The sequence below is a fragment of the Hypomesus transpacificus genome, chromosome 22 (genome assembly GCF_021917145.1).
Source record: "Hypomesus transpacificus isolate Combined female chromosome 22, fHypTra1, whole genome shotgun sequence".
In the NCBI taxonomy this organism is placed as follows: domain Eukaryota; kingdom Metazoa; phylum Chordata; class Actinopteri; order Osmeriformes; family Osmeridae; genus Hypomesus; species Hypomesus transpacificus.
This window is the reverse complement of record NC_061081.1, coordinates 10931577-10954643: the sequence shown is the minus strand read 5'-3', so window position 1 is coordinate 10954643 and position 23067 is coordinate 10931577. Positions and strand designations below refer to the sequence as shown.

The following is a 23067-nucleotide window of genomic DNA, read 5'->3' as shown; positions in this document are numbered from 1 at the left end:
CTGAGTAGTAGAACAAGAACAGGTTGCCCATTCTGAAGCAAGGATTTGAGCCAGCGGAAAAGCCGGCCATTTTGAGAAGGCTTTGCAGTGTTTGGTTACCTAATGAATAATACTTGTAGCCCAAAGTGTGTTCAAAGTTCAGACACCTAACTTTAGGGAGATTCTTGTTAATGATATTCAATGGCAACAGTATTGTTTCTAAAGCACTTTAGTGACCATGTTTGGAGCCAAATCCCTTCTGTCGATGAGCCCAAACAACTGCCCCAGCTCTAACTGTCAAACCAACAACTTTTCACAATTTCAGAATGGTGGCTAATCTACTAACCACAGAAACTAGGCACACCTGAAAAGGTATGATCAGAGTAGTAGACAGTAAATCCCACTGTAAGTGACCACACCTAGACACCCTCCAGGCCCTTCTAGAAACTCCCGTTCCTCCCGGGCCTTCGGCCTTGTCCCTGCAGGAGGGGGGGGGTCTTACCTGGGTACAGCTGGTAGGAGCCGGTGTGATGCCACCTGGGTAAATAGCGGACCCTCAGAGGGAACCAACCCCCCCCTTCCATGCTGCCCCGGCCCAGAGGGCCCCCCTCCTCATTCCCACCCGGAGACGGGGTGAGAGGGCCTGCTGCCAGAGGGCCCGGGCTCCGCACTGCCAGCCCCCATCGCAACCAGAGAGACAGAGAGACAACCAGCCAGAGATGGAGAGGGAGAGCGGCGGAGGGAGAGAACCGGCTTCGACGACGACGACCTATCTCGCTGACGCGGCGCGAATGGCGACGGTTTGGAAGCACACACACACACATCCACAGGGGTAAGTGGATACAGGCACACAGGGCTGTGACTGGTGAATTATTGAAGTGGAGGGGAGGAGGGAAAGGTGCACGCAAGGATGCACTCAGACACACACACACAGCAGGCTGGATTATTAATGAGGGTTCAGAGAAGGAGATGAGGGCCATTTCCAGGGCCAGGGATTGGCCTGCATTCGGTCAAATACTAGCACACAAGCTTAGAGATATAGGGTTTCCTTGGCAATGCATAGCCCAGAAAACACAAACATTTGGTATTTTTAAACTCTCATACACGGACGCTCATTGGTCAGGTCAACATTGGGCCTACACATTTTCACTCACACACACCGACAAGACTGAATGAGTGTGAATTGGAGGTCCTAAACAGACTTCCCCCCTCCTCAGCTCCCTCTAGTCTTCCTCCCCCTCTTCTCTCCTCCTCCTTGTCTCAGTTCTTTTTTCACTGAGTGGAGCGAGCATTCTGCAAGTGTTAAAACAACGCTGGCGCATGCTAACGCAGCCGGGCCACCAAGTGATGTGCTAACATTAGCACATGCTAATTGAGACGCCTGGAGAACTGTGTGTGTGTGTGTTTTTACCACCATTCCTCCTTGAGAGAAGACAGTTCAAATGTACAATTACACAGGCTTGATTCCTTCTACGCAACAACTATAGCAGCGTGATCTAACCTCACCCAATGACACGGGCTTCACTCAGCCCGACCATGCAGCTACTCAGTCCTGGATCATCCCACGACGTGGTGCCTACAAGCTTCACACACACTCTCTAGGACAACACAGGTTGGCTTGCAGCCTTCATGGTGCAGCGTAGCTAACACTGCAGAGGTGTGGCTTGAGAATGTTGAGCATGTCCAACCAGACTAGCCCTAGGTGTGTGGGTGTGTGTGTGTGTGTGTGTGTGTACGCGTTAATGGGAGAAAGAGAGTGAGAAAGCGTGAGAGTTTATGTAGTGTGTAGGTAGCTTAGGGTTGAAAGCCACAACACCCGGCACAGACAATCCACAGTGAGACAACAAAGTCTGCTGCAGGTCTGAACCTCCACCTTCAGCTGGCCACACTGAAGGCCCAGGACTGCAGATCAATCAGCTGTAGCAGAGTTCAACACTAAACTGAGGACATTCAAGAGGAGAATGGGGAGAGAGGAGAAGGGGGGATGGAAGATAGACGGTCGTGTTTGTACTCACCTCCGTCTGAGAGTGCGGCAGACTGCAAGAGAGGAGAGAGAGACATGAGTGAAGGTCTGGCCTCATCACACACACACACACACCCTGTCACTCACACAACCCAGGTCCTCAGACAAACACGCACACACGGAGGTATAACCAGGTAGACACAAACAACCAGACTGAAACACACACACACCGAAGGAAGAATGATGTCTGCAAAAAACTTGTGGGTTGAGAGTGTGTGGGTGGAAAACGCTGGAAACTTGCTCTGCTTGATCAACGAGGAAGTCCTTCCACAATGGGAGGGGTTGAGCATGTGTGTTTACAGGGTGGGGAGGTGGGATGAACCCCCAGGCCCCGCCCCCTGACCCCATCATGACCAAGCCCCCATGTCACAGTAATATGACACCAACATGCACACAGCCCAAAAGTACTGACAACACTGCATGACACATGCACACTGCCAGCTTTCAAGATGTATCACTTCTAGTCACAACACACATACTGACACACACACACACACAGTCCTGTGTCTGTCCCAACAGGCTCATGATTCAGTTCCACAGAAAGTTATAACATTTATTCATTTAGCAGACGCTCTTATCCAGAGCGATAAGTCTGTCATCAACCCTGACAGAGAGACAGAGAGATAGAAAAGAAAGATAGAGAGAGAGAGAGAGATAGAAAAGAAAGAGAGAGAGAGAGAGATAGAAAAGAAAGATAGAGAGAGACAGAGAGATAGAAAAGAAAGAGAGAGAGGGAGCCTCACCTGAGAGAGGCCTGAACCAACCACAAGACTAAAGACTACATTGTGTCTTTGAAACAACAGGCTGCCTCCTTTCTCTCACAAAACACACACACACATTCCACTTCACACACTCCTAAAACAGAACGTGACCTGCTTGTAATGTACAAACAGTCCCAGTCTCTTATCCACTGTGATCATGCTGACACTGATCAGAAGTATCTGCAGTTGGTGTGGCTGTATTGCCTGCCTGCTCATGTAGAGAGAAAGAAAGGGCGGTTCAAAGGTAAACACACACTCTCCTTTATGTACATGCTAATGCTGGAGAGCACAAGGTTGGATGGCTGGTTGGATGTCTGCAGTGGTAGAACAACAAGGCTAGTTTGGCTTGTGGTTAGACCACCGAGAACAAAGACCATTTCCATATAGTCCCTGTGGTTTCACTGGCTTCCTCTGCAGGTCGCTGAGACTTGCTGCATAGACAATCCAGAAACACGTAGCTAGTTTGAAACAAAGACTGAGTGAGGGTCTCTGTGTTGAAGACGAGTTGCAGAGTTCTGTGGTGTGAGTATGTGTGTGCTTTCAACTCCAGTTCTAGAATGATCACTTCCAGACTCTGCTTGCGGTTGACTGGTTTGGCCCCAGTTAGGGAACCCCCCCCCTCCCTTTTTCTTTTCCCCATTCACTCCCTCCTCTACCCCCCCCTCTGTCTCTTCTCCCCATTCACTCCCTCCTCTCCTCGCCTCTCTTTCTTCTCCCCATACACCCCCCCCCCTCTCTCCTCTCTCTCTCTCTTTCTCTCTCCTCCCCATTCACTCTCCACCCTTTCCCTCTCTCATTCCGGCGGTGTTCCCCTCCTCTCCTGGCAGATCCTGGCCATTCCTGACGCCCCACAGGGAATGAGTGGGTCTTTCCATCCCTTCCCTCCTCATCCTCCTCTACAAAACTTCAGTCGCCGTCATGGAAGCCACGTTAGTAAGAGAGATGCCAGACTCTCCCACCCATACACCCACTGTATATCATAGCCACCTATTTTGTATATTTGTATTTTATTCTAAATTCTTACAGCCCCTTAGTATTAGTTAGACTTTGTACCGTTAGTATCGTTAGACTTGTACACCACTATTCAAGAGTTATGACCCCTATATGTTGAACGTATGCACCTTATTGCCAAAGTAAATTCCTTGTCTGTGCAAACTTTCATGGCATTAAAACCCCTTTCTGATTCAGATTTCTGATTGTGATGAACCCCGTACAAACACAGCACACTTCACGGTGGTCCAGGGGCTTCCTAAAACTACGAAACAAAAACGACAAATCCATGAACCTAGGTATCTGTTATGGTGGGACTAGGCCGGTCACAAAGAAGTCGTGGTGACTCAGAGGGTGCCTTCTTTAGACAGAAGGGGGACTCTGCAATCATAGAAAGGTTAAATAAGATCTCTATAAAGATATCAAGAGAAGCCCCAACACACAGCAGTGATCTATCGGACAAACACTCCATATTCCTCGGTATCATACTCAGCTAAATGGGCTTTTAACAGTCTGTCATTAGCTACATTACCCCGTGACAAGGAGCTCCGATCTTCTATTCATCTGAAAGAAAGATGTGTCTAAGCAGGTTGGAAAGAGGGGTCTGCTTGAGGACAGGCCAAACCGCTCAATAGAAAGATTCACTCCAATCCTAATCACCACCGGTAAGATCTCCTTGGCTTTGGGCCTCAGAACAGGTAGTACTTCTGACTGCTGATTATGAACATTTAGGTGGAAGGATATGCATTACAGCATTAACCCGTCAATCAAGATGCTGTTTTTGTAAACAAGAGTCAGTTAAGAGCAATTTAGACAATGGACCGCGGTTCCTTTTTCATGCTACATTAGGAAATCCTTTTTGCATTTTAGAGTAGGTCATAAACTGTTTTGTTAAACTAGCATTAGAACAGGTCATTTTGACACCACAAGTCTGGTTAAAGGTGCACAGAAATGTACATCACAGAGGTTGTTCCATTGACCATCATTGGATCATTGGTTCCAAGTGGTAGGTAGGTAGCTAATATTACTCTATTGATCTGAAAGAGAAATGAAAGAAACCTTGATGTCAAGCCCTGAACTGAGGAACACCATTTGTTAATGTGTTGGGTGTGCTGAGCAACGTGCTATCTGCACAGTCTCTCTGGTACAGGTCACAACATATTTGTTTTGACACACTGTTAAAATATCCCACACAGGTACCTGGATGGCTTGTTATTGCGTATGTGGATGTTTACAATGGGCATGAATGTAAGCAAGTGTGTGTGTGTGTTTTGCAGGTCTAAGGTGTTTAACTAGCTGGTTGAGAGAGACTTACTTCACTTGTTTTGAAAGTGGGCTTAAACCTGGGTTAGGATGTACACTACTGTCATAATATTAATACTTAAAAACCCATAAAAACATTCTTAAACAGTTGGAACTTAACACAGATGGGGAGACAATGTCAGTGTGTGTTGGAAAAGCGAGTCCCCTTTGTAACATTTGTGCAGGGGTGTTATGACACAAAACAGTTACTAACACTTTGCAAAGTGGAGACCGTGGCTGACCGTTAAGTCACAAAATCCTCTCTCTCTCTCTCTCTCTTGTACACACACACACACACACACACACACACACACACACAAAAGACAGCTCTGTCTCTACCACTGGGTACTATTTCTAGCCACCTCTTCTCACAAGAGCTGTGACTGCCACCTTTGGTAAGGAATGAGATTCCATTCCAAACAGACAATGTGTGTGTGTGTGTGTGTGTGTGTGTGTGTGTGTGTGTGTGTGTGTGAGCATGTGTGCATGCTTATGCGAGTGTATAGACAAATCCCAGACATGGGAGACCACATGCGATGAGGCATCCAGCAGGCTTACACGTGGGTGAGCATGCTTCCTTGTGCATGTGTCTGCGTAGTGCGTACAGCCAGAACGAGGAAGCCACACCTATAACACACCCACCCACACACACACACACACACACACATACACACCATCCAGCTGAGAAGGAAGCTGTTGAGCCAACCATCTGTGTGTGCAGAGCAATATGTTTACGTTTGAATGCGAGGTGTATAGTAGCTGTCATTGAGAAGCCAGGAATTCCTGTGCCAGCACTGGAACGCTCAGCTTGGCGTTAGCATAGCGAGCATCAGAGTAGCGCGGCCAGAGCTAAACAGATGGAGTTAACGGTTCTCAATGGTTCTAGTGAAGGCTTCAATGAGGCTTGCCTTTATGTCATCAATGATTATGCACGTCTATGTTTCGACATCACACAAGTTGTGTGATGTTGTAAGAATAAATGTTTTATGCAATTTAACTTATCAGTTCATCATCCATTGTGATGTAATCCCCAAGTAAAGCCATGAATTTCCGTGTTGGGTACGTGGGATTTGAGTCATACACTGTACAAACACACTAGTTTGAAATAGGGATCCTTTGTGATGTCAGAGGATGTACATGTCATCACAGAGAGTTTATTACAAGTGGCCTTATTGTCTTGCCTTAGACATGTGGACAGAAGCTAGTTAGCCATTAGCATGACTAAACAAACACACCTATTTCCTTGTTTGCCTAGGTTCTATCTCCAAATACACATATATCACAGTCACAGACAAGATGATAAGAAAGGAGATAGACTCAATTCAATCTGCTCAAATGATTGAGCACATACACTTACACAAAGTTAGTGACAGATAAACTAGCTTCACATGAACTGAAATTATTAATAGTTGAGCTGTTTCTCATCACCCTCAGGCTAAAATACACTCACGCAACCACACACACACACACACAGTTCTCTACAGCAGAGAGCAATGTCTGACTGGGGAGCAAAAACATCTGATTTCAGTCAAATCTCTTCAGTCTTTCATTTCCCTTCCCCATTCCCATCACCATAACACTTAGTTTCTACCTTTCTTTGTCTTTTTCTCTCTAGCTCTCTCTCAGTCTTGACGACGAAAACATCTGGTTTCAAGAAACGACAGCAGTGTCACCTGACTACACTGCTCTCTTCTTTAACCCTTTTCCTTTCTCCGTCTTTCAATCTTTCTCCAATCAAGTTAAAAACAGTTCTCCCTGGCTCTCCCTGTCCACCTCCTCTTTTGTTTTTCGTTAAAAACTCCTCTCTCTCTCTGCTGCAGTAAACATCTTTTACATCTCCCTTTCTTCCTTTGCCCCCCCCCTCTCTCTCTGCTAGTTAGCTAGTTAGCGGTAGGAGCACTCACCGTGTTGAAGTGCCACACTCTCTTGAAGGAGAGCCTCTTCCTCAGACTCAGATTCATTCTGTTCTCCTTCGCTTAGAGGCAAACTGTGATCCTCTGGTTACATACCGGGGAGCCCCACACACACAGAGTTCTCAGACAGACACATAAGGTTTCATACTTTTGACACATACAGTATATCCAGTCTGACTCGCATACGATGGCTGTCCCACACGAATCAAACAAGTTTCTCATCATCAAAGCTTACACACGCCTTAAGTCTCAGAGGGCTGGGAGTCAGTGTTGCTTAAAGCCATGCCCCAGCATGTCAAGAGCTCTCTCACACACACCAACGCAGAAACACACTCACATACACAGACCTGTCCACAATGCACCACACAATTTCTTTCCTCCATCACAAACAAAAAAATATATACATACACAAGTGTATGTATTTTAGGTGTTTACTTAAAGTGTACTTCCAGTAAAAAATTCTGATAAACACGCACACATATTCTATAGTTCTAGGACACACACACGGACATGCACACACACTAAGAGTGTTATGGACTGAAACACCACTGACTAGGAACTTCCATACTCATGCACGTCTGGGTTTCCATGGTGACACAGCCCCATCAGTTTGCGAAATTGGGCGGAGTCAGATTTATTAACCAGTCAAAACACAGAAAATGACCATAGCTCCTCCTTCCATTAACCACTTTTTTTCTACAAGCACTTTCAAATTCTCTGTTTTCACCCCGTTTCTAAGGAGAGAATACAATGGATCATACAGGAAAAGCATATGTTAGTGAGGTTTCTTGAAACACAAAGCACACTGCAATGCTGTAGCGCACGCAGGCGAGCGCATGCACAAAACCAGCATTTTATTTCCCACATGTGGCCTTCTGGGTCAAAAAATCCAGCTAAGCCTAGCAGGCATTCATTTCCTGTTTTAGCAAAAAGAAAATATATCTGGCACCTTTTGCTAACACTCTTTGCTTCAATGCCTCTGTTTTTGGCTTCAAAACCTTAATTCAGAAACCAGTGATACCTAAATGTGTGTTTAAGAGTGTGCGTTTAAGAGTGTGCATGTGTGTTTGTGTAGTGTATCCAACTAAGTCCATTTCAAAGACCATTCTTGAGGAATTTATAACTCTGTAGATGGACAACATTTTCCTGTATTAGTGTGAGCCCCCATATGTGTCTGCCTGTGTGTATATGGTGGTTTTTGTTATACTTATAAACGGAGCCCTTTGTTCCGGAAGATTCCACCTGTGAAACCTCCAACACATCCACAACCCAAGACCTCCCTCTGACATCATCTCCTCTACCCTGAGTGTCTGGTCCTTAGTGTCAGTAAGGGAAACTGCGGAGGGAACCGTTGAATTTCAGCAATTAGACTGCACCCTGCCCTTTTCTAAACACTGGTTTTGTACACTAAGAAGGGATCTACTGAAAAAGCTTATTCCATGGAGCTCCAGGTTAGTTCCATGTTGGGTTTACATGTTGGGTTTTGACCATACAGTGGCTTGTGACCGCATGCCTTAATAACTGCCTTAATAATGGGCTCATTAGCATGTAGTCTTTTTTTACATCTGTCTGAACAATGATATATGGGGAGAGGAGAGAGATGATGGGACACAGGAGAGGAGGGAAAAGGAAGGGGAGGAGAGGAAAGATTTCTCTACATTACCTACTGTGTCATCTATCTTTAATAGCCTAATTCTTGTGGTCTAGAGTCTCAGCTGGGATTCTCCTAAACAGGACTATAGCAGAATGTTGTGTGTGTGTGTGTTATACAGACAATCTCAGAATGCTAGCTCAGGGGTTTCAAATGGCAGTAAAACATTAAAGATGTCTCCCTCCTTACATCATTGTTTGGATTATGGCCACATCTGCTGATCTGATCAAAAACACACACACAAAGTTCACATCCCAGAAAAAGAATTTATCCAAAACCATAATTGTGCATCAGTGTAGAGCTTGGCATGATACTACCCTGATGAAGCCCTTGGATAATGGCCAGGTTGTAGAATGGATCTGTCTTTCTTTCCCTCTCTCCCTTTCCCTCTCCCTCTCTCTCTTTCCCTCTCTCTCTTTCCCTCTCTCCCTTTCCCTCTCTCCCTTTCCCTCTCTCTCTCTTTCCCTCTCTCCCTCTCTCTTTCCCTCTCTCTTTCCCTCTCTCTCTTTCCCTCTCTCTCTTTCCCTCTCTCTCCCTTTCCCTCTCTCTCTCTTTCCCTCTCTCTTTCCCTCTCTCTCTTTCCCTCTCTCTTTCCCTCTCCCTCTCTCTTTCCCTCTCTCTTTCCCTCTCTCTCTTTCCCTCTCTCTCTTTCCCTCTCTCTTTCCCTCTCTCTCTCTTTCCCTCTCTCTTTCCCTCTCTCTTTCCCTCTCTCTCTTTCCCTCTCTCTCTTTCCCTCTCTCTCTCTCTCTCTCTCTCTCTCTTTACCTCTCTCTCTTTCCCTCTCTCTTTCCCTCTCTCTCTTTACCTCTCTCCCTCTCTCTTTCCCTCTCTCTCTTTCCCTCTCTCTTTCCCTCTCTCTCTTTCCCTCTCTCTCTCTCTCTCTCTCTCTTTACCTCTCTCCCTCTCTCTTTCCCTCTCTCTCTTTCCCTCTCTCTTTCCCTCTCTCTCTTTCCCTCGTGTCTTTAGCTTTCTCTCAGCCTTCTTTCCACACACAAACAGTACAAATACACACAGACTTGACATTCTAACTCAACACTGCCCTCTGGTGTCCATGTCTCTGTCGGCCACTGATGCTCATCCAAGACCAAGTAGCTCTAATGAGATAGAGATGGTTTGTGTAAGTCACTTGTAAACTGGAATAGGTTGGGCTAAGGTTACTAGGACAGAAGAGGATAAATTGGAAAACAACTGTGAATAGAACAGAGCTGAAAGGAAGGATGAGATGAGTACAAATAGGAAAAGTTGAGATCATCAATTTCATTAAGTTGCCATTGTGCGACTTGAAATTCTCCTTTAAATCCCCCTTCATTAATCTCTACCAGTCAGGAGACCCAACCAGTTAAGCCCCTTAGGCTTCCTCATTGATTCCTTCTGAACCCTAAAACAAGTTAGCCGATTAGCCTGGCCATTGATCTATAAAGGGCTGGAGGGCTAACTACCCCATGCTAGGTTTCTCATCTCTACCCTTCAGGGAGTCTGGGGATGAGGCCTCCAGCAGAGAGCAGAGGAGCTTCATCATGCTAACACCCAGTCAGGGAGCCAGGGTGACAGGCCCTATTACTAGGCTTCAGAGAGAGAGGGAGGGGGGGGGGGGGTCAGTGGGTGGGGGGTTAGTAGGGGAGAGGAAATAGAGAGAGGGATTGGGTTGAAAAGAGAAAGTGAGTGAGAAAGAGCTAGAAAGTGAGAGAAAGAAAGACAGAAAGAAAGCGAAAGAGAGAAAGGAAAGAGAGATATTTTGAAAGCCCCATCTTGAGTTTGATAAAAGCTCTTTGGAGAGACACAGATAATATGAGTGGAGAATTACGGGAGTCTGTTTCTCAGTTTTAACTCGCCACTGGAACTTTCCACACACACAAACACACACACACAGTTTGCTGTGTGTCGTCGTCCTCCAGTGTTCTCTGAGAGGAGCTCTGATCATATCTCATCATCTGACCTTCTTCGCCCAGGGAACAACTATCACAAGGGCTGTTTGTGTGTGTGTTTTGTGTACCTAAATTAGGGTAAGTATGGACACTGTGCATTATATATGTGTGTGTGTGTGTGTGTCCAGAGCAAAGCTACTGTATATAGGGGAGCACCCTCTGGTCACATTTCTCACTAGTGTGTTTGGTGAAACAATGTCCATTGCTATGCTGTGCTGTTGCTCTCCAGCTCTGAGTCAGCCTCTCTTTCGAAACACTGTCACGATCCAAACCAGCCTCCAAATACTATTTTAAATCCCTTCAAGTAAATTTGTGTGCTCGACTGGTCTTGCCTGCCACGATGGAACCGATGGGCTGGTCGCAAACCTTCAATCTCACCCACCTGACACTCCACAGAGACTATAGTCTCCAAAACAAATGTAATTATTCATTTTTATGTCATGTCTGCATTGATCCGATGCTTTCATCCAAAGTGAATAATCCAAAGTGAGTACAGGTGGATTTTATCCTGTGACCTCTGCTGTCAAATTGCTCTACCACTGAACTATACCCACACCCTTACAAATTCTATCTGTGACAGATTTGATTTGAAGGATCAACAAGTTGCTTATGAAACCATGCAGTGGCTCGACAAAAATATCCAGATTGGTTGATGCATGGCACATGATCCAAGCTGGAAGACAGATGATTGGATATGAAGTCAAGGAGTTGTCCTAATCACAACTAACATTTGCATCAGCATTAAATTATCAAAATAAAAAATTAATTAAAGACAAGCGCTGACTGCGAGAACAGGAATAGTTATCTCCTGCCAATGACTCACTTTTCAATTCTGTTTCAATTTAAACCAAAATGTCTCTAGTCTCAAAAATCTTTACAAAATTACAGTGCAATAAAAATATCCTCTAGTTTCCTTCGATTTTTTATGTAGCTTGCTTCTCTTCAAGTTTAAGAAATAGGATTTGGAGAAATTCTCAATCTATAACTTGTTGTCACATGTTTTCAGATCCAGAGGCTATGTGGTAGGTATGTTTGTGTGAGGAACAGGCAAACTATCAGCTGTAAGTCTGACCAGAGCATTCCACTACATGACTACACAGGCACCAGAGATAACACACACACACACACATGTGAATATGCAAACACACACTCTGGGGTGTGACAAGCACCGAAGACACACTCCTCACTCCACAGCACAAAGAAAACAACAAAAACTAACTTGAAATCACCGTTGTAGTTAAGGGAAGTGTTCATTGGTTAAAGAGAAAACATGCGCACACCCACACACACACACCTTGTCTACTTACTCCTTCAGCTGCTCCTTCAGAGTCCATACTCAAAGTTGAAGAGGTAGACCAGTACTCCGCATCAGAAAGCAATACATCTAGTCCATCCACAGCTCTGTGTATGTGTGTGTGTGGATACGCTGTGTGTGTGTGCGTGCGTGTGGATACGCTGTGTGTGTGTTGTGCAGAGAGAGGAGCCTGGTGGCTGCCAAAGCCTTCCACAGTGTCGCTTGGCTTGCTAGGACTGAATTATCCTCCTCTGCCTTCCTCTCGTCTCCTCTCCGTCCCTCCCTCTCCCTCTCTTTCCCTCTCTCTCCCTCTCTCTCCCTCTGTCTCCCCTCCCTCTCTGTCCCTCTGCTTGCACACACACAAGCGCACACACACAAATACACACACACCAAATCAATGTGGTGTGAATGTGTTTGGTCCCTACTTGGTATTCTCAAGGCATGTGTTTGGACAGCAGAGACAAGAAAAGCAGAGATTATCAATGGAGGGGGCTGGGTGAAGGAAGAGAGAGAGGGAGGAGGGGGGAGGAAAAACGGACACTGACAGATAAGGAGATATGGAATGGTGGCAGGGTGCATCGTGTCAAATAGAGGGAGCGACACATAGAGACATAAGGAGGGGGAGAGCGACAGCGAGACATAGAGAGACATAGAGAGAGAGACATAAAGAGAGAGAGATAGAGACAGAGAGAGAGAGAGAGAGAGAGAGAGAGAGAGAGAGAGAGAGAGAGAGAGAGAGAGAGAGAGAGAGAGAGAGAGAGAGAGAGATGGAGGTGACGTGTGGGTGCGATAAGTTCTGCAGGAAATGTGAGCCAGCAGGGCTGTGCATTCTCCAGCATGCCCTGACAGTGATTGGGGTTTGACAGACAGGGTTCCCTGGGAATGAACCACTCCCTCTTGAACACTGTCTAGGGCACTGATGTTCTTCACACACCTCCTTATCACGCGGACCCCCTGAAGGCTGGGGGTCTACCTTCAAGCTGAAAGGCAAAGTACGGCATATGGATCGTTCCAAAGAACGCTGTTTTCTTGTTTGAGAGAGTGTGGTGTGTTTCCTCCCAAATCTGAGCTTTGTCTATGGAAAAGCCTCATCACAGGGTTCTTAATGTCGTTTTAGTACGGTCAGCTGTAGGTCCCGGTAACACACACGCTTGCACGTCTGGATAACCAGATGTCTACTGTCTGATTGGCCTGCCTCTGGTGCTGTCATAAGACATTGTGTGTACGTGTGTGTGTGTGTGTGTGTGTGTGGGGGGGGTCTACATCACAAGACAAGCCTCGAGACCTACTGTCTCAGCATATAAATATACACGACTGCAATCTAAGAGACACAGCCACAAACAAATATGAACATTCTGACACACACACACACACACACGGGAGTAAAAGGAGACTATGATAAGATGGCATCTTGTAAGAGGAAACTGTGGCAGACAAGATGACTGAGAGGCAGTGCGCGTGTGTGTGTGTGTGTGTGTGTGTAGGTGTGTGTGTGAGTGCCTTAAATTAAGAGAGATAATTATAATTTGCTTTTGTGTGCTTGTTTGTGACTTAGGATGTTAATTAGTATGTGTGAGTGTGTGTGTCCGTGTGTGTGTGCGTGCGTGCATGAGACTTCACTAATGAGAAGAATGTTAGCGCATTGCTCACCAGAGCTCATTAGAAGCACTGGGGAACACTTCCATCCATCCCTCTTTCCTCTCCTACTCGTCCTCCATCCTCGCCCTCCCTCCTCCTCTCCTCACCCCCCTCTATCTCCCACACAAAGCCTGCTCTGTTTGCGGACATCACCACATGTGCTGTACGGAACAGGGGCCCAGCGACGGAAGAGAAAAGGTAGAATAGAGAGAGAAAAAGAGAGGAGAATGAAGTGAGGGGGGGTCCCTATTGTAAATAGGTCAGAACAAAATCCCAGCATGAGTTATGCGTGCACACACACACACACATACAAACAACCACACGTACACGTTGCCTCGCAAGGATTTTTCAGCTAAATTCAACCTCATCTCCTCGGATGATGCTAATGTCTCTCTTTTCTCGGATCTTTAAGGAAGGAGTGATGTTCAGAAACAACGGCTGACGTAGGCCTGGCTCAACTTCACCTACATTTACAGCGGCAACTTTAGAATGACTATTGTACCTTTTAATATTTTACGGTTAAAAAATCCTTGTCTAAACTGATATGGGTAGCACAGAGAGAATACGTGTTTGTCCAATAAATCTCATCAAATCTACGTTTGAATAGAATCTGTTCAAGCTGCTCAGCATTCTGTTTTGACAACTGCATCCTGAACAGTGCCAATTTGAAGACCCAAAGTTGGCAGCAAGTCACAAGTTGAAAGGTCACACAAAAGTCAAGTCTTCACATTCAAGTCTATTCCCAAGATGAGGAAGGAGTAAAAGAAACATGTTTTCATCTGTCAGGTCAAGAGTCATCCATGTTTTTTATCTCTCTGGTCAAGAGTCTTTGTGGATCCCAGTTAGATCTTCAGTCACGACTGTTAAAGAGTCACATGAAACCTAACAACTGAGTTAGTTGAAGTCAAAAGACCAGCGCATTCTTGACTGGCCGTCTCTTAAAATCCCACTGTCTTGGACTTTTAAACCTGCCAGTCACCCAGACACAAGAAGTAAACATTGCAGTTCTGGTTCTGTTAGTTTCCCAGGCCAGTTTAAAGGAATGTGTTTATCTCCATCTGTGCCAGCCAATCCCATACCAGGTCAGAGGGGACACCAGAAACGTTTTGCTGGGATCCTTATCAAAAGAACAGCGACGTAAACATCTGTTTTCAAACACACACACACACGCAGTTATACACACATTCCACCCGTCTCGAGGTGATCGCGTCTCACCGTGGTGATCTGAGGCCCAGGTCATGTGTGTGTTTAACATGCGCAGCGTCATGTGATGATACATGTGCTGGGGTTCTGAGGTGGTACAACCACAACAACAACAACAGTAGACAACAGTGTGATACATGGATCAGTGTGTGTGTGTGTGTGTGTGTGGGGGGGGGGGTGGGGGGGGGGGGGTTACCTCCAGGTCGTCCAGGGAGCGTGCCAAGCTGAGGCGTTTGGAGCGTCCGAAGGAACGTCGTCCGGAGGAGCGCTGGGGGAGGGGTGGGAAGCCCATGGTCAGACCCCGGAAACGACCGCCCTGAGCACACACACACACACACACAGTTACAACATGCCTTCTTCACCTCCTTATTACTGTACATGAGCTTCAAAAACATTTGAAGTTGTACAACCATGTGCCTGTAGTCACGTATGGCATTCTGCAGATGTGCTCTCTTTCTATGGCAGCATGCACGCACTCACGCACACACACTCTCACACACACACACAACCAAGACCGCGACGACCAGAACACAGGTCAGCACAGCAGACGTCATTCACACATACGCGTGCACACACACACATTTTCCAAACAGTAAACATGCATGTGGGGTCTATCACACTGTGTGTGATTCACACACACATCACACACTGACACATCTTCAGGTTTTTAAACGTTAAACACACTAACACGCGTGCACGCACTCCTCAGCCGTGGCTGATGTCTGGAGCTCATCCATGGGAGTGATGGATGACTTACAGGGGAAGAGAGAGAGAGGGAGGGTGAGAGAGAGAGAGAGAGACATGGTATCGTTCCTATTTTCCACTTAAATGCCAAATTCCACACTTACGGCCACATGGTAGACACACGCACATACAGCATTGGACCAATCTACAACATGTTATCTTGTACATAAAATAGGCCTGTGAGGTAATACAAACCTACACATATGTAATATATCTAAAATATGCTTTCTGATGGAAGGCTATTGTCAAGTGGGCTGGACAAGAGGGAAATTACCTTCAATCAGGGGAAATGTGATCAAATGTTCTGACAAACATCTGATTGTAGTGGCTTGGCCATCTAAACTGAAGTTCTTTTTTCAAGTGGAGAGAAGCAGAAAACTGATTCTACATTTGATACCGTTGCTCCATGTTCTACTGTGGGACACCCATTATGATGGCCGGTCTTTGGTTCTTTAGCTGTTTAAAATTCTAAAGACGAAGGCAAGAGGCCTTGTTGACTTCAGAATTGCTAATCAATGCTGATTGGGCGCTAGACACACAACTGGGATGTGCGTGGAATATGATTGGCTGATTACTATAGGGGCTCTTCTATGTTTCAAATCACTGACATGGCCAGTGGTTGCTTGGATACAGGAATGAACTCTCAGTGCATGTGTGTTTGTGTGCTTGTGTGCATGAGAGCCATTCCTGTTGTCCTTATCCAGACATCCTAAGTCTCCCTCATTTGAACTCTGCATGCTGTAACCTCCCTGAAATGAGTTTTTGCAGGTTGGAATGTCTGTTTATCAAGGACAGATCAAACAGACACAAACACCCAGTTGACGGCTTTAGAGTAAGTCCACTAGTCTCTAGAGTCAGGGTGTGCTAGCAGAGAGATCCACACAAACACACATTAATGGGAGGAGGTTCCCAGTTCTAAAAATTTCTAACTACTTATCTGTACGCTTCATCTCCCTATGATCTTTCACGCTCTCTCTCCCTCTATCCTGCTCTCTCTCCCTCTATCCTGCTCTCTCTCCCTCTATCCCTCTATCCCTCTCCCCCTCTGTCTCTGTCTGTCACTGTCTGTCTCTGTCTCCCTCTGTCTCCCTCTGTCTCCCTCTGTCTCCCTCTGTCTCCCTCTGTCTGTCTCTGTCTCCCTCTGTCTGTCTCTGTCTGTCTCTGTCTGTCTCTGTCTGTCTCTGTCTGTCTCTGTCCCTGTCTCTCCCTCTCCCTCTCTCTCTCTCTCTCTCTGAACAGGGAGGGGAAGCATCCTTCCTGTTTATGAGACAACACAGCTGGCATGACAGGAAAACACACACACACACAGGCACAAAACATAGAGGAATCTGGGTCCTATCAGAGACATCTTTATATGGGTAAAGACTCATCTTAGTGCTGAAATAATAATTATGGCTGCTGTTCTTGTAACTTTATTTCATGACTGAACTGGTAATTTTCAAAATTATTCGTTATTTTAAGACCTGAAGTGGTCTACCAAACAAAGGCTGCTGCTGAATATAACATAATTAAACAGTGCCACCATGTGGACACACATAATCATGCAGCAAGGAAACTGAATCCACAAGCTCACACAATATTGTTCCCCTTATCCATTTGTGGATAAACAAAAAAAGATTTAAGGAAAATGTCAAGGTATCATATCTGTATCCCAACTCATGTTTTCATCATCAATAAATCCTTCTTTTTTTTCTCTGCCAAACAACATTCTCAACAGGCAGTTTCCAGGACGGCTCTTACCGTAACGGGCCCCAGTGACACCGCCATCAAGGCCCCGCGTCTCAAGTCACATGTCATTGTCTGGCTGAGGCAGAGATCTCACTTCCTGTTGCCCACCCCTCCTCAACTTCCTCTGATTGTCCCCCAAGGGTCCTTGACCGAGCCCCAGCCCCAGCCCCAAAACCAGCCCCAAAACCAGCCCCCGCTCTGGGGACCAGCTGGTCTAGTGGTAGTCCCTGGTGAGGCAGGTTCCAGTCTGTTACATCCAGGAGGTAATTGTCCTGCAATTGAGGAAAGTGCTTAAAAGGAAATGACTTGTCTGTAAGAATCCTGTCATTGTGGTCATGTGGCATTGTTAGCCGATGGCTACCTGCTTGCCTTCTTGCCTCTCTGTCTCTCTCTCTGTCATCTCTCTCCCTTTCCCTCCATCTCTCACACACACAGTCTAATCACCATCAATAAATCATAGGCCTGTACAATCACATAGGCTATTAATCAAAACTGCAACACGTATCCAAAACAGGAAGTTGCTCACACAATGACCTACACCGGGCAGGAAATGCAAAACAAAGATTAAAAAGTAGCAGCCAGTCGTTCTGTTCCACCACCAGCGATGGTCAAACTGACAGTGTACATTCAGCTTGCCCCTCAAAACAGCAGACAAACTCAGATACCCATAAACAACCAAGCTGAATTGTATGCCCAAGATCCTTAACTAAATTGTCTCGTAGTCCAAGAAGTGTAGACCTACCTAAGCAGTAGGCCTAGTATCAAAATAGCCATAAGAGATGCTAATCTCATTGATGGAATTTGAGGCTAAGATTACCAGAGAAAGCCAGGTGTGTTGATTACCATGAGAAACAGTTGGTTTTCAGTGTAGGCAGATGTCCATGTGCTGAATAATGCATGCTCTGATACCGGAGCATGGAGCAGAGAAATAGGTGACATCTGCTCTCCACTGACTCCACCACAGTGACATTTATAGGCTGACGATCAATATAGAGGAAGTATCGGAATAATATTTTACAAATAATAAAAAGTGTGTGTGAGAGAGAGAGAATGATCAAGTGACGTGAAGTGTAGGAGTGCCTTTTCTAGAGAAAGACAGTGAGAGACACAGAGCTGTTGGGAGAGGGAGAGACAGAGGGAGGGCAGGATAGGGAGATGCAGTGTGTCTATGGCATGGTACTTTTCCATTGCAGTAGTGTGATAAGAAATGGAGCTTGGCATCTGGGCTTCTCATCTCTGGGTCAGTTTTAACACAACTCCACCACAAACCACTAACCTGGCCACCTTCACACACATTCACACAGCTATAGAGGTAACCTGTAAACTTCCATCAGTTAGAACCATTAGAACCTGCTAAACAGCAGGTACATCTTAGTACATTATTTCATGTGGCATGAAATTTAAAGAACACAGATCTGTACTATTAGGCTACGAGTACAAACGAACAGCCAGACAAATATTTCAAAGCATAAAGTAAGGTGAATACAATATTATCACATCAGTCATTACTCATCCACGAACGGTTTGAATTGCACTATGCAGACAGTCAAGCTAACTAACTAACTTACACATTTTGCGTTCTAACACCTTTAAACCATCGACCATCACTTCTTCTTACCTTTTTGTCTCCATCTTTCGTGCTCCCTCTTTTCTTCCCATTGTTTTGACTCCTAGCTCCTTTCTCGGCCCCAGCCCCGGCCCCGGCCCCAGCCCCAAACAGCTTCTTGGCCCACTCGTCCTTCTGTGCAGTGAGCCTGTGTGGCTGGGCCAGGTCCCCCCCGGGCAGCGGAGCACGGTAGCGGTCGGCAGGGATCTTGTTCATGGGTGGCGGAAGGGTGCTGCAGTTCGCTGAGGACCAGCCGTCTGTGGACTCAGCATAGGACTCCTGGTCGCTGCTCAGTCCTGGGCCCAGGCCTCCTCCTCCTCCTCCCCCTGGATGATGACGCCAGTCTCTCAACACGTGGACAGGCAGCCACCTCTGTGAGGAAGCCTCCCCTCCTCCCCCCCCTCCTCCTCCTCCTCCTCTCTTCTCTCCACCCGCTCCTCCTCTCTTCCCCGGGGGGTAGTGGTGGGGGTGCCCTCCCCGAGGGGGGTGTCTGCCGGAGGGCTCCGGGTGAGGGTTGGGGTGGGGCAGGGGGTGAGGGTGGGAGAGGTCGGCCAGGTGGAGGTCGTGGCGGTAGCCGTTTCGGATCAAGGGTGGAGGGGGCGGGGGGAGGGAGGGGCCGCCACCCTGGTGGGCGGGGCCCCAGGCCTGCGAGGAGGGAGGGGGGCTGTCCCAGTGGCGTACGCCCGGGCTGTGGGCGTTGCCTCCCAGATCCACCAATAGAACCCTGTTGCTCTTCTCCTCAGGCAGAAAGTTGCCGATGCCGCTGTCGCTGTTGCTGCTGGTGCTGTGGTTCTGCTGGGCGTCGTTGTCCGGATCCACAAAGGCCCGAGCCCGCACTCCCTCGATGTTCTCCCCCATGTCCCGGTACAGGACCGAGACGAACTGGAGCAGAGGCTGGGAGGTGGGTGGGAACTCCAGACAGCCCCCGGTGTCTGGGTCTGGCGTACACTCAAACCTGAACTGCCTCGCTACACCAGCATGCACCTGAGGAAGGACAGTAGTGGGATACATCACATGTTAGGCTTTTAAGGCATGTCATTCATATGCTTCACAGAAGGTATGTTGAACCCCGAAACACACCTGGTGGTGACACAGATCGGGATCCACAATGAAAACATGACAGGAAGTCCTCAGACCACCCTCTTCCTCCTGCCCGTTGCCGTAGCGACAGTCCTCGTGGTCGTCCGTGGCCTGCATGGTAACCAGCCCGAAGAAGCGGCGGTCGTCGGGGCAACAGGCGCTGAAGGCGAGTTTCTCAGCAGGATAGGTGGCCAGGACCTGACCCCTGTCACTGACCAGGCGCACACAGTCGTGCATCACCTGGTGGTCGGAATGTTGACATCATTAGATATGATATATCATATTGAATATAATTGCTATTTTGTTCTTCAGTGGACTTGATGGACAGCTGATACAATGTAAAGCAAACAATGAAAAAATAAGTTGCATAATGAAAGTAATGAAAAGTAAGGCTTGTCGTTGTGTAAACTATCCTTGATCTTTGTTTAAGGGAAGGCTGTAAAAAAGGCTGTAAAGGTTGCTGGGAGACGAAAAAAGAAACCAGTGATTTGATGATGTTGACACCCGCACCTTCATGAGCACCAGGGAGTGGATCTTCTGCTCGGCACGGAGCCGCCTCATGCTGCCCCTGATGGCCTGCAGGCTGTCGCTCTCCAGACTGGCTCCAGTGGAGGCCAGCTCAATGGAGCCCAGGTACCCCACCATCATGCCCACGTTCAGGATGCCTTCGCTGGGCTCAAGGGCAAAGTTTTCCCCGACTCCCACCTCCAGCTCCTGGTCCTCCTGGTGGTGGTGGAGGGGGTGCTGGTAGGAGTCCAGAAAGACAGAGTCGTCGTTGAGCACCCTGGCCATCTCCTCCTCCGACAGGAGGTTAGGGTTGCTGCGGGAGTGGGGGTGGGAGTTCCGGTAGGGGGGGAACTCAGGTTCGGAGAGCGGGCGAGGCTTGGAGGAGGAGGAGGAAGGCCCGGGGGCGATGACTCGCTCTTTCTCAGAGCTGCTGGAAGAATGGCTGGAGTTTTCAAAGATCATGTTGAATATCCCTCCCGACTGCATCTCTGCCACTACCCTTTCAGCCCTGTTGATGCCCAGGGCCTTGTGGTCCAGTTTGGGCTTGAACCAGCCTCCCCTGGATCCTCCTTTGTGGTGGTGGCTGTTGTTGTTGACGCCGCCGCCACCGTTGTCATGGAAACTGCCCAGCTCCTCGTCGCTGGAGCACGAGTCTACGTGAGCGGCCGCCACGCCACCGGCGCCTCGTCGGCTGCCATGGTGACGGCCACCACGGTGACGCTCCCCCTCGGCGATCACAAGGTGAAGGATGCCAGTGCAACGGCCAATGAGCTTGACCACGTCTTCGTGGGACGCCTTGGAGACGTTGATGTCATTGACGGACAGGATGTGGTCGCCAGAGCGCAGGCCCATGTAGTCAGCGGGGCTTCCTTTCAGAATGCAGCTCAGGACACAGGGGCCCTGGCCTGACAGGGTAAAGCCGTACCCCGTCCTCCCCCGTGCCACCTCCACACCACGGATTCGACCCTGGGGAGGGGGAGGCGGGGACAAGGGCAGCCCGCCCCCATGACGTCTCTTGGATGACGTATCTGCCTGTCTGAACATTTTTCCGGTTTCTCTCTCTCTCTCTTTGTTTCCTCCAGTCAATTCTGTTGGCGTGACAGAAATGACATGTTGGCGGTCTTCTTTACACAAAGTAAGAGCATGGGTGTGTCCCAAAATGCCCCTCTCCGCCCTCCACCCCTTTAAACGGTGGGTGTCGTGGCCTTCTGAAAGGCCGAGGAGGTCTGAATGTAGCAGGAGGGTGAGAGCAAGGTCTCAGCTTCAACACAGCTACGCCAGCTCTCCCATCCTGCTGCTACTCTGGCTGGGTTCACAGTCTAGTTCACCTGCAGGACCAAACAACAAACATTACACACATTATCAGTTTCTATCAATAAAACTGTCTATCCATTGGTGTCCACTGGTTCACTTCAAACATAGCTAATACTGATAGTATATTTTCAAGATATTAAGTCACAAAAGTACAAAGCAGGACAATTAATGAAAGCTTTAGAGTGATTTCCGACCCTGACTAGAGGAAGGGTTCGGAAACACGTTGTTTTTTCGGAGTCATGCACAGGTGAATGGGGAGAAAGTATAGCCCTGTACAGTTGCATGGCAACATAAGCTTGACTTCCTAAAAGTATCTCTTTATTTTATTACTTTATATCTGATTATGTTTAGTTATAATAAACTGTTATCAATGCAAATTCAACACAGTAAATGACAATTAATACGACGATGGGAAACAAGCAATGTCGACTCGATGGCATAGACTACTACTAGAGTGCTACGCTATGGGTTAGCCTACTATTATTGTAAAATTTGGAGATTTCATCTTACTGCGATCTCAGTGGTTGTTCATTATCCACGTAATTTTCTATTAAAAAAAATTGCATGGATTGCAATCATGTCTTTTTAAAGTATTTACTAATTTTACAAACTTTTTTTGACTGACTAAAACCGCTAGTGAAAAATCATCCAATGTGAATACACCCGTGCTGGACATCTGTCCCACCCCCATTTGTACTAAGCTCAGGAATTTCAATGAGTTGCCTTGACAACGATAGTGTACACATACGTTTTTTGCCATGTCATTGGCCCATATGACTGTCAGTCACATCAAGTCCAGCTCGCCAAAAAAAGAAATATTTAAGTTTGACTGAGAATTGTAGAGTAACAAAGTAGCTGTCTGTAACGTTTCACAGTTTACACAACTTTCAATAAACACAGCAACAAAGTGTCACTTACACATATGTTATAATGTGCAAGCTCCTAGTGGATAGAACATTGAAAGGCAATGTATTGACACGCTATTTTACTAAGAAACACAGCTGGCTAACGGTACTGTATTCGAAGGAGATGATATGGCTAAGAAAAAGGTGCAGCCCGCCTGCCTATCTTGTTCCATTGCCAGCAGGTTAATGTTACTAAACTAACTTGTTATATTTTGTGCATGTTAATAATGCACGTAAGAATTTTATTAGTTTAATTATTTCCCAAAATCAGCTCAAGGAGAAAACTGAAGGTGCTGGCTCGTGAACGAAATTCCAATTGCATAGTCAACTAGCCTATAACTTTCTTGACTCGACAAAGTGAAAATATGCTATTAATTGATTGATATAAAAGCTTACTGGTAAATATTGTCCGACGATGCCAAGTCCAATCCCATTGTTATTAATGGCTACACCGCGATAAGTAAACAAAGGAAAAAGACTACAACCATCTGGTAAGGAGAAGGA

At 47.0% G+C, this 23067-nt stretch overlaps 2 protein-coding genes across 3 annotated transcripts in view; both read right to left on the bottom strand.

Annotated features, from left to right (window-relative positions):
• LOC124484420 (protein Dok-7-like) overlaps window positions 1–663 on the bottom strand; it is a 15377-nt gene extending 14714 nt beyond the window's left edge. Inside the window, exons 1-2 of the mRNA XM_047045325.1 lie at window positions 602–663; window positions 482–516 (exon numbers count right to left, since the gene is read on the bottom strand). Coding sequence (XP_046901281.1) covers window positions 482–516; window positions 602–663 — 97 coding nt within the window. The remainder of the gene's footprint in view (window positions 1–481; window positions 517–601) is intronic.
• rgs12b (regulator of G protein signaling 12b) lies at window positions 7–23067 on the bottom strand. Of its 2 annotated transcripts, none has more exons than XM_047045652.1 (6): window positions 22960–23067; window positions 20348–21672; window positions 19838–20077; window positions 18770–19741; window positions 14876–14995; window positions 7–2016 (listed from the first exon to the last, which is right to left on the bottom strand). In XM_047045652.1, the coding sequence occupies exons 2-6, from the start codon at window positions 21386–21388 to the stop codon at window positions 1930–1932; spliced, it is 2460 nt and encodes an 819-aa protein (XP_046901608.1). In that variant the 5' UTR covers window positions 21389–21672; window positions 22960–23067; the 3' UTR covers window positions 7–1929. The 2 variants fall into 2 exon arrangements, with proteins under 2 accessions (XP_046901608.1, XP_046901610.1); XM_047045654.1 differs by lacking the exon at window positions 22960–23067 and adding an exon at window positions 22169–22310.

What these genes read in the sequence shown, in the direction of transcription:
- rgs12b (XM_047045652.1), bottom strand. Translation starts at nt 21,388, where the DNA reads ATGTTCAGACAGGCAGATACGTCATCCAAGAGACGTCATGGGGGCGGG. An exon ending in CCGATCTGTGTCACCACCAG is followed by an intron (nt 19,742 to 19,837) that starts GTGTGTTTCGGG and finishes GTCCTTCCTCAG; the next exon opens with GTGCATGCTGGTGTAGCGAG. An exon ending in GCTCCCTGGACGACCTGGAG is followed by an intron (nt 2,017 to 14,875) that starts GTAACCCCCCCC and finishes CCTCTCTTGCAG; the next exon opens with TCTGCCGCACTCTCAGACGG.